General features: G+C 36.4%; 1 protein-coding gene across 1 annotated transcript in view; it reads right to left on the bottom strand.

Annotated features, from left to right (window-relative positions):
- The window catches only part of LOC124276497 (scm-like with four MBT domains protein 1), a 50511-nt gene extending 40296 nt beyond the window's left edge, over window positions 1-10215 (bottom strand). Inside the window, 2 exon segments of the mRNA XM_046712128.1 lie at window positions 8069-8135; window positions 10133-10215. Coding sequence (XP_046568084.1) covers window positions 8069-8117 — 49 coding nt within the window. The 5' untranslated portion in view covers window positions 8118-8135; window positions 10133-10215.
- Window positions 10216-12032: the final 1817 nt, after the last annotated feature.

Genomic DNA, 12032 nt, shown 5'->3' with positions numbered 1-12032 from the left:
TCACTCAAACTCAAATAGGTATTTTGCCATTTTCCTTTAATTGTAAAAATATAATAAAGTTTAAATGTTGGTTTAAGTGTTTGTTATTTATATTTGATCTGTAATATGAGAAACGATATGAAAGACAGCAAGTTGCCAAGTTCATGTGCTGAAATAGAACCTCTCAGTATACCTCAGTTATTTCATCTATCCACCTGTACGCAAGCTGAGATTTGGCATTTTTGTGTGTACGCATGTAGGCTTACCCACATGTAATATCAAATTTATTGAGTATTTACAAAAATTCAAGCTACTTAATAATAATTGAGTTTTCACATCAATATTTGTGTAATTTACGCAGATATGCAGCTTATCTGTACCTCTGGCGATGTTAGTCTACTATTTGAACAAAACTACCAGATATGGCACCATGAAATGGTCACATGGAAACAACATATAACCTGGAACCAAAATAGAGAAAGGAAGTCTGTGTGTGGTGAGTGGTTTGGCTTTAGGCAGCTGTGAACTGTACACCGGCTTGGACAAGACGCTGCAGTGATGGACTTCATAACAAATGGTTTTATATATATATGCCCTCTGAATATTCGACCGCTTCCGTGGTGTAGTGGTTAGAGCGTCCGCCCAGAGAGAGCGTCATACCAAAAGACGTTAAAATATGGAACTTGTTGGTCCCTGCCTGGCACTCGGCATTAATTCGTACAACAAGGACTGATCAGTATAATGTGTCTGAGTGGGGTATTCATGCTTCACTGCGGCATGGTATCTCAGTGGGCTAGCACTATAAATCCAGCTTCAGTCTGGACAAGTACAAGCAGCCGCACATACACATACACATGCACGTCACTATATGAGCGAAATACTCTTAAGCACGACGTTAACCCAATTTCACCTCACCTCACCTCTGAATATTCATTTTATGCTTGATATTTTTTATTATTTTAGATTGACATTATCCCCATTTCAGATAAATGAGTGGACAAGTGTCCATCAAGTGTGACATCATGGAATGACAGCTTGATGTAGAAGGAAAGCTCCAAGTGATGCAAGTCTGAAAATTTCACCATTAAAATGAAATTAGCAAGCATCTGTACAATACTGACATACCTAGAAATCAAACTGGACAAATCTTGGCTTCAAACCACACAAATCTTGGATTTATAAGATCCTGACACACCTAAGAGACATAACTCTTCACTATGATTTGTGGCCCATTCAGCCTCTTGGCCATCCTGGCACACATCTCTAGAGGTCACATTTTGTTCACAATGTTTAATATTTAATCCATCTGCTGTTATCTAAGTAATAACAATAACTAAACCCCAATGAAAATATGATACAATGCAGAATCGAGACATATGATACAAGATATTTGTTAGTATTAGATAGTGCTTGGACTGATATAGATTCACTGACAAAAATAGCTTCAATGACAACCTTGGTCTGTGAGTCATGGAAGCAGGGCTGAGGAAGAACTGATATTGGCATGATCTGAAGACTACTGTTGAAACGATGACGTGAATTCATATTCCAATTCATTTTGCACAATACTATTTTTTTATTCAATACTATTTGAGTTTTATATGTTTGGCTACACCATAAAATTTTGGTAGCACCATAAAATAATGCACTGGTTCTAAAAGTAACATAAATCAGAGCTCAGATAACCTGGTTACCCACTGCTTTCAAATATAATAAATTTTCAATCATATAAGTTTGGCTTTACTAAGCAGGTATGTTTTACCTTATGTCATAATCAAAACCAACTTAAATATAATCAAAATCACTCATCCTATACTGACAGTACAACACTTGTCCTATACTAACAGTACAACTTGATAGCAATCCTTTTTCATTCAAAATTTTTAAAATATATTCCGTCATTTGTTTTAAACTCTCTGGTTCTAACAAGTAATTGTGCATTATTTTTCAATGCGTAATTCTATTTTTTAGCAATCTGGGCCTCTGATAAATATTTGTTTAGCAATTTTCATAACAAATCCTCAGTATCAGATACATTCATCAGGACCTGACCCCATGATGCTAAATGATTAATGATTCTGTTTCAATTTTGCCTTACCTTTATTTATAAATCTTAAGCATGATTACTTCTATGTAACTGATTTATGAGTCCTCAAATGTTTCTGCTTGTATACAAGTCATTACTTCCAGAAACATTACTTCCCACTTAAAAGTTTGACAGTTTTGCGCTGGACTTTGACTGAACAATATTCCAGCAACATCCTGCAACATCACTGACGGGGAACACCAGAAATGGGCTTCACACATTGTACCCATGTTGGGATTCGAACCCAGGTCTTCGGCGCGGACGGCCACTGCCAGCGCTTTAACCACTAGGCTACCCCACCGCCCTACACTGACTGAGTTTAGTTTATGGCGCCGCTTTTAGCAATATTCCAGCAATATCACGGTGTTGGGGACACCAGAAATGGGCTTAACACATTTTGCCCATGTACTGAATCGAACCGGGTTGTTGTACCCGTGACGACCGCCCTATAAGATGCAAGAAGTAATTTATTTTTGGGGGTCTTCGGTGACTGCCAACGCTTTAACCACTAGGCTACCCACTACACCGCCGGTCTATAAGATGCTAGAGAATTTATTGTTACCTGCACCGGGTGCAACCTGTTACTGAAGATACCTTGTTCAAGATCATTCCACTTTTAACAGAAAGTGCATGTGGTTGCTTGTATTTGTCTGTAAGTACGCTGGGCTAGCCTAGTGGTTAAAGCGTTTGACCGTCACGTGGAATATCTGGTTCGATTCCCCACATGGGCACAATCTGTTTAGCCCATTTCTGGTGTCCCCTGCCATGATATTGCAGGAATATTGCTAAAAGCGGGGTTAAAACTTAACACACTCGATCATTCTTTACTGGTCAATCCTTTATTCTCAGCCGATCATTATTTTATGTTTTATTTATAACATTTTAATTTAGGGAATGACATTTAATCATTTCCTTACATTTGTTACAAAAATATGTACACATTTGTTACCCAAAATATTGTATTTCCCTTGTTTTGTATGCTCCTTGTGTACTGAATCGAAACAAACCGAATCAAAAGGACTATACTGTGATACCTATCGTATCTAGGGCTTCAACGAGTCCATTTTTTGGACTCGAAAGTACTCGAGGGTGAGACTCGACTCGACCCGAAAAGTACCTTAAATTCATACCTTTCAAGCAAACGATCAATTGTCAAGATAGTTACCTAATCATTTTAAGAAGTGAAATCTCAATCAATGTATAATATTGACTCTCATCTGCAGACTTATAACAACTAATACCATACAGCCACACCTTGTGAGGGAGTAAACTATTTAATCTAGGTGTTAATAAAAACATTATCAGATGGGTTAAAGAATTCAGGGTACATAGAACTCAGTTTGTCAGTGTCAATGGCTATCAATCTTCTTTTCTCTCTCAAATTGCTAAAAGCGGCGTGAAACCAAACTCAGTCAGTCTTTTCTCTAAACCTCTACTGGAGATCCACATGGCTGTGTTCCTTCATCCATTACTCTTCGCTTTGTATACCAGTGACTGTTACTTGTCAATATATGACTTGTTTACTGTAACATTTGCAGATGACGCCACTTCACTGTTACTGGCCTAATTTCTGATTCTGAACATTATTATCGTCAAAGCATTGACAAAACCGAAATGACAGTTTTTATCAAACCTTTATTCAAAGTGTGTTGACCTACAATTTTCTATGTTGGTATGGGGATCTGTCTCATCGCAAACAAAACAGACTTTTCAAAATTGTCAATACTGCTTGCAAAATTTCTGGAGTGTATTTAAATTATAGTCAAAAGGCAGCTAAACTTAGATTTGATAGTTGACATATTTGATCTCACCATTTTGAACTACTTCCTTCTGGACGCTGCTGTCGATTACCTTCCCTCAAAACAGAGCTCGACAGTCTTTCATACCATCAAGTATTCGTAGTGAATGCAACAAATATTTTGAATCACCATCATGTGATTAGAACTAGAATTATTCAGCCTCTTTACCTATGTTGTTAATTGAATTATATCATGTCAGTTTTATTTGTAAATAACATTCGTTTTGAGCATGTAATTATTGTGTATATTTTTGTGAACTGTGTATATATTCATTTTGAGACAGTTTGGATGTATGAGAATTTCCTCCGGGATAATAAAGTTATATCTTATCTTTAATATTAGACGTTAACGGTCGCTCATGCTTAGCACATGGCAGACAGTCCGTCCAACGCCAATAATTCGAAGTTATCTCCCTTTTTCGTCCCTCGAGTCCTTGAAATTGACTCGAGTCCAGCTAAACCGACTCGTCCTCGAGTACTTTCGAGTACCGTGGAAGCCCTAATGTATCGTTGCAGGACTAGATGTGATCACACAAGCCACCTGTCCAATTATTCATGTATTAATCAACAGCTGTCATAGATCCTGAGTTAGGTTTTCAGCTTGTAGAAAGCTGTGACAAATGATGGAATACTGACAATCAACAACTCAAGAAACTACTTTTTCATACACAGGAATTTTCCTATATTTTGAGGAAATTGCCACTGTGACCAAATTTGGAAAAAAAAGATACTTTTTGTTAAAAGCTGACTTTTGATGAGTTTCTTTTTTTCCAAACTTCAGGGACATTGTATTTTGAGACTGGATCCAATACAGTAACAAAAACTGAAGCATTTTTATAACTTCTTTTTCCTAATGTTATTATAAAGGTTGCAACTACTGAAAGATGCAACGATTCTGTTCGATTCATCAAAAATCAATTCTGACACCTTAGTTTTGATTTTCGATAACCATTATCAGTATTTCGATTTGGTATTTGAATACCTATATAAAAAATTATTTCCACACAGCGGACCTTAATTTTGACTCCAACTCGAGCAGTTTTGAGCTGAAATAAGGCAGAAACATGATTGGATGGCGCCAGGCTAATTATCCAATGAAAATTGTTGTTAGTAGACATTTCCAAGGTGACGATGGATTTCAGCTAAAAAATCTGACTCTGAAGTTAAATGAAATCTGATGTTTTTACTTGTATGAAGAATCAAATCGAAAATGATCGAATCAGAGGGTCCAATATCGAAAGTCGAATCAAATCGAGGTCTGCATGAATCGTTGCAGCCCTATTGAATACCTCATGATAAACAGATGAAAATGCAGCAACAAATCTTACAACAACTTACATTGACACAAAAATCAATATAATACCATCCATATGCATTAAAACTTAGAATAAATAATTTTCATGGATTGAAGATTCCACTGATTTAATGTTTGTTGTTGTTTAACCACGCAGTGTGCAATATTCTAACTATATGGTAGTAGCCTGTACAGTAGCTAACATTGACACAAAAATCAAAATAATACCATTCATTATGACTTACGATTCAGTCATGTTTTCAATAAATCGAACAGTATGCACTCATAAATTCAACTCATTATTTGCGATCGATTAGAATTGAATAAACATGATTTTTTCATAAAGACACATTCACTGCTCTTCATAACCAAGACCTGGGTTCGATTCCCCACATGGGTACAATGTGCGAAGACCATTTCTGGTGTCCCCTGCCATGATGTTGCTGGAATATTCCTAAAAGTGGCGTAAAACTAAACTCACTCACTCACACAACCTGAATCCTCAACAGGCACTAGTTTGATAACTATATTTTATGGAGTCAAGTTTCACTATGTGTCTGCTAAACAGTCAGAGGTGAGGTGAGGTGAAATTGGGTTTTACGTCGTGCTTGAGAATATTTTGCTCATATGACGACATGCATGCGTGTGTATGTGCGGCTGCTTGTACTAGCCCAGACTTAAGCTGGTTTTATAGTGCTAGCCCACTGAGATACCATGCCGCAGTGAAGCATGAATACCCCACTCAGACACATTATACTGACTCCGAGCCGACCAGTCCTTGTTGCACCCATTAATGCCGAGCGCTAGGCAGGGACCAACAAGTTCCATATTTTAAAGTCTTTTGGTATGACGCCGTCGGGGATCGAACCCGCGACCTTCCGCTCTCCGGGCGGACGCTCTAACCACTACACCACGGAGGCGGTCTAAACAGTCAGAAACAACAACATATAGACTCAGTGATTCATAAATATGCAACATATAGCTATGCATTCTGTGCTGCTGCACAATGCATCATATGTGCATGTTTTACATAATTTCCGCAACCCAGTACAGTAATGATCAAACTTGCATTCCATGTGAAATAATTTCAAGTGATAATTTAAAATCTTTACATCAAGGCTGTAGATTAGCTATCATTTTTGTCCCCTACTGTTCTGAATGTGACCACGTTCAACATTTTGAGCCACGTCATGTCAAATGAAATTTATGTTTTCAATATCCATGCAAATCTTCTACAATAAAAGGATTTTGTCCCAACGTGGAAAAATGTCAGTATCTTAATGACTACGTTACGGCCTTGCTGGATTTTCTGGGATGAAGGGATGAATGAGTTCAATAATCCATTAGTATTCAGTCACGACATTAAACTAGAAATCAAGTAATTGCATCAATGCCATCAAACATATTCAAAGAATTTTGTTTTACTGCTGTTGACAAATATTGATGTCAGTCTAGACCGTTCATACTTTGTTTATTTGTTTATTGCTTAACACAACATCAGCAATATTCCAGCTTTAACTATATGGGGACAGTGTGTAAATAATCGAGTCTGGACCAGACAATCCTGTGAGTGGCATCATGATGTTTGTTTATTGTTCCTTGCTGCACTCAGGAAAAATCCAACTACATGACGACAGTGTGTAAATAATTGAGTCTGGACCAGACAATCCTGTGAGTGGCATCCTGATGTTTGTTTATTGTATAATGCTGCCCTCAGGAAAAATCCAACTACATGACGACAGTGTGTAAATAATTGAGTCTGGACCAGACAATCCTGTGACAAGCATCATGAATAGAGTGGATCCATTCATTGGAATTAATAAGTTGATATGCATCGACCAAGTCAACGAGTCTGAGAACATTTGTAGGTACTGGTAAATTTATGACACTAACCTACAGTGCAAAACAGCATCACAATAATAACAGTCAGAAATACTTTGTAATAACACACCAAGTTCTGATAGACAGTTTTTACTTTTATCGCTTCTCTCAAAGAATATGTGATGCTGTTACATTGTTACGTGCTACGACAATGTGATCACTAGTGGTGGTCCGATTAATTGAAATAATCGAAGATTGATCGCAGTGATCAAACGACCAAGCAATCGATCACATTTTCTCATAATCGAACATAAACGATTTTGGAACTATTGTTTTAGTCTTTGAAATACTTGACAATGGAACATATCGTTGAAGTTGTCAGGGCATGAAAACGTGTTTAATTCTTTGAAAACTCACTTCACTAACTGAAAAGCCATGACTGAATATTTCCCGAAGACTCCGGGAAGTTTATGTTCATGATATATTAGTCATCACTTTAAAGTAGCAAGTTGCATCATGTCATACATATCTGCAATAACAACCTGGATAGGAAAATTTGAAAAATGACGCTAACCAATTTTTTTCAATGACTGTTCGTTGGTAATGAAACAATCATCAATTGTGAGATTTCAACCAATTCCCAACGCTAGTGATCACTGTGCACACTACCACATAGTCTTGAACACTTAACATATATTTATTTATTTATTTTGTTTAAATTTCACCTCAATTTAAATTGTCATCAATTACACATTCATATACCACAATAATCATCAGCAACAGGTGCAAATTGTTTAATCTTGCTACTACAACTCACAGCCTAAGCATGTCATTAGTAATACAAAAAGCAAATAGACTGACTGACTGAGTTTAGTTTTACGCCGCTTTTAGCAATATTCCAGCAATATCACGGCAGGGGACACCAGAAATGGGCTTCACACATTGTGCCCATGTGGGGAATCGAACCCGGGTCTTCGGCGTGACGAGCCAACGCTTTAACCACTAGGCTACCCCACCGCCCCCAAAAAACAAATAGATAAAATGTAAATTTAATTCTTAAAAATGTTCTATTATTACTAATTTTACTCACCTGTCATCCCTGTACCGAAATGGGACTGACCCGGTCCGGGTGCTGTCATGGCAAATATCTAGAAACCCTGAAACAGGATCTCAACTTCACCAACAAATACATACAAAATATTCACAATATTTTCTGGTCGAAAATACTCCTTTTTTTCCAGTGCAATTATTCATGGCAATGTTTACAAGTCATACATACAAAAGGCCTAAACAAAACTTTTCTTGTTTACATTTTTTAAATTCAGCTATTTTTTTCTGAGTTAGATTCACTATCATTTCTATCGCTGACCACAAAGCTGTGCCTCATCGAATGAAACACAGACAATGATATATATCACTGCCATGCTAGAGTCAAATATGCAGTGATATTTATAAAATTTCTACAATATTTTATTTTTTCTTTATGAAACAAATTAAAAAAATTTAATGATCATTATGTTACATGCCATAAAGGAAATCTTCAATACAACAGGTGCTCATTGAAAGAATGGTTACAAAGATATTTCTTCGAAATTCTCCATTTCCTCACACCTTAGACAAGGAATACAAATGTTGTATGTAATCTATTACACGTTTCCTTATTCCTACTTGAGCATGTTGAGACAACATATTGCATAAAGTAAAGAGGAAGATTGTAGCATGACAGTGTAAAATTTCAACAACACTTAACAGCTGTATTTGTGAGCATGACAAAGCAACACTGAATGTATAGAATAATACACATATATATATACATATACAATGCATGAGCATCTCACAGTTTGATAATCAGTGTTTGTCATTGTTTACTATTTTCACCAAAATATAATTCATGTTTGATAGTACAAGAGTTTGATAATCAAATATTGTTTAAAATCAAAGAGGTCTGATTTGATTCACAGAAGTCATGAAGTTAATTTTCAGAAAAATATATTCCAATCCATTTACAAAATCACAACATGTTTCAGCTTCAATGCAATTATTGGAATTAAATATCACATCACAAACATCATTAGATTTATGTAACTAAATGCAAATTGTGTTAAAATCTTTACATACATTGATACATTTACTATTCAAATGTCCAGGAAATGACCCTATCCTATTTTGATCCTAAATATCTTTTGAATATCCAATGACTATCAGACAACAGCATTATCAAAAGACTTGTACATACGTGACCATCCTAAATATGACTGCTGTAAAATTGTTATTTATAACACTGACTGTCTTACTAGTTGAAATATACGGTTATACCACTACTGAATGATAACTGTAGCCTTGTGAGATTATTAGCATAATAATGGTATCGTCCAAGAGGGGGTGTTAACTTGGCAATATGGTTGAAAATGTCCCTTCTCCCCTCATATGCGTGTTTCCTTCTCGTTTCATGCATGACGCCAACATATATCATACCATTCATAAGTACAAATCACTACCATATATTATGTGTACCTCCAGTATTTAAATATTCACGACAAGTCGTTGGTTATTTTCTGAAGGGTAACCGCCATTTTGTTAGAAAAAGTTTCCCGTTTCACAAACAAATTTGGGATGTGATGAGAGAAAAAAACAATATGACATAAAATGTAATACTGAGAAATGAAACTTTGAACATTACCATACATTTCTGTGTAGGAGTTTAAATTTTTCACACGCGCTTAATGTGTTTTCTTTTCGTGTTAAATGTGTCTATTGCGATCTACGAGACTTGTCGCCATTGCTAGTCGAAGCACCCCCCGTTTTCTTAAATCCGTCTAGCTTGAAAATCGAAAGAAAAATTCATAAACATTGGTAACAGGACATTCTGACGGTACAGAATCTTAAACTGAAAACTCCGTAATAAATACACGAGTTTTCTTCAAGCAACAACAGTGTTAAATAATTTTACGATCATATTTTTCTATTCCCCAGTGCAATGGCCTGTGTCGTTATGCATAATGGAAGAACCCCGAATCTCGATGACGTAGGGCAGGAAATAATATTTCATCTGCAAAATACACACTGAAAAAACAACGGACAAATAAGAAAAAATAGCACAGTTAGATCTACAGACATCCTACTTCGAAGGCAAAAAAAAGAAAACGATGCTAACCTGATTTTTCGATGCAATAATGAAGGAAATATTTGGTAAATAGTCGTCGTCGATGGATTCACTCGCCAAGATGGCAACTGTTCGTTTGCGCATGCGTTTAATTAGTATCTACCCCTGTGAATTTAAGATGTGGAAAATAAACAAATCGGGTTAGTGAGCGTTGCAATATCACACTAAGATGGGTATTTTAATTGTAACCACTCGCTTTCATTGTTTGCATATCAATTTACAGCCCCAAGTGACTGTAAATAACAACCACAAAATTGTGCAAATGACAATAGTATTTCCGTGACGACAGATTATTGCATACATTCCGTAGCATGCTGTTTTTAGCTATCAGTCCATTTTATACGTTGACTGATAACGATATATCAGATACATAATTTGTTCCGTTTGGTATTTTCCGTATCCATTCCCCATTCCCGTTTTCATACATATGATGAGCACAACAAAAGAAGATTTTATAAAACTACCCACTATATAAAGCAACAACAAATTATTTGTTTTTAGTTGTGATTTTCAGATGATGAAATAGTGATGACAATGCAATAACAAACTCTCCACTTTTACTGAAGAGAAAACATGAAAAATAAAAGTTATTGGTTGAATATGGTATTAACGCTTATATTTCCATGCGTTTATGAAAATACCAAAATACGCTAATTTCGAAAATTCTATACTATTGTAATTTTTAATCAATAAAGGACTTTATAAGAACCACAAAATATAACGTTTTTATATACAGTGTTTTCATATTGGCCTCGTTGTAGATCCAAGGTCAATCATGTTTGCCAACCCCAGAATGTAAAAAAAGAAACCGTCTTATAGGTCTCAGGCTAATTTGATTGATCGCTGACCTATAACGAGGTCAACATGAAAACACTCACTTAATGACATTGTTTTTTAGTTGACTATCCAAACTGCATCTTTCTAGGTAACATCAAACAAAAAATCTCAAGAAGAAAAACTTAAAATGCCACGGTTATAAAAAATGTATTTAGCAAAAAAAATATAAAGAGGATCCACGTTCAATTCAAGAGTGATGCCAGTCAATTTGTTGTGATTATAACGTAAGTGCAGCTGTATTGGCTTGCTCAAATCCAGAAATGGCCCGCTAAACGAGTATTATATCTTCTATGTTTGTGGGGCCCGCTTAAACCAGTCACGCCGATTATCTCTTCTATGTTTGTATATGAATATTGCCGTTTGATTTGTTTGTAGATGCCGTTTGATTTGAGCGTAATACCAACTACGGATTACAGGCAGGCGATTAATATAAAGCCAATAGAGCCTCTGCTTTTACTGAAATTTTATATCTAAAGTAACAAAAAGTGACGTCATGGACAATGAATGACGTCATGGTGTTGAGGACAGAATGACGTCATAATGCTTCAAAGAAACAAATTAGCTTATAATCTCGCTAAATAAGATACGGAAATGATATTACTTTTTAGCTGTAATAGTGATAATATAATGATAACCTGCCAGCTGAGAGTTGTCACTCCAGATTCAATGAATGGTGTCTTGTGTCTTCTTAGAGAGGAACGTACAGTGAGTGAGTTTAGTTTTACGCCGCTTTTAGCAATATTCCAGCAATGTCACTGCGGAAGACACCAGAAATGTGCTTCACACATTGTACCCATGTGGGGAATTGAACCCGGGCCTTCGGCGTGACGAACGAACGTTTAAACCATTAGGCTGCCCCACCGCCCCGAGGAACTTACATCATTCATTCACGAGCGTGGCGGTGGGGTAGCCTTGTGGGTTTGCTCGTCACGCTGAAGATCTGGGTTCGATTCCCCACATGGGTAAATTGTGTGAAGCCCATTTCTGGTGTCCCCCGCCGTAATATTGCTGGAATATTGCTAAAAGCGGCGTAAAACCATACACAATCACTCAC

Source organism: Haliotis rubra, unplaced genomic scaffold (genome assembly GCF_003918875.1).
Source record: "Haliotis rubra isolate DU_JTF1 unplaced genomic scaffold, ASM391887v1 Scf21, whole genome shotgun sequence".
Taxonomy (NCBI): Eukaryota; Metazoa; Mollusca; class Gastropoda; order Lepetellida; family Haliotidae; genus Haliotis; species Haliotis rubra.
The sequence above is the reverse complement of the archived record's forward strand: the minus strand, read 5'-3'. Positions and strand labels throughout refer to the sequence as shown.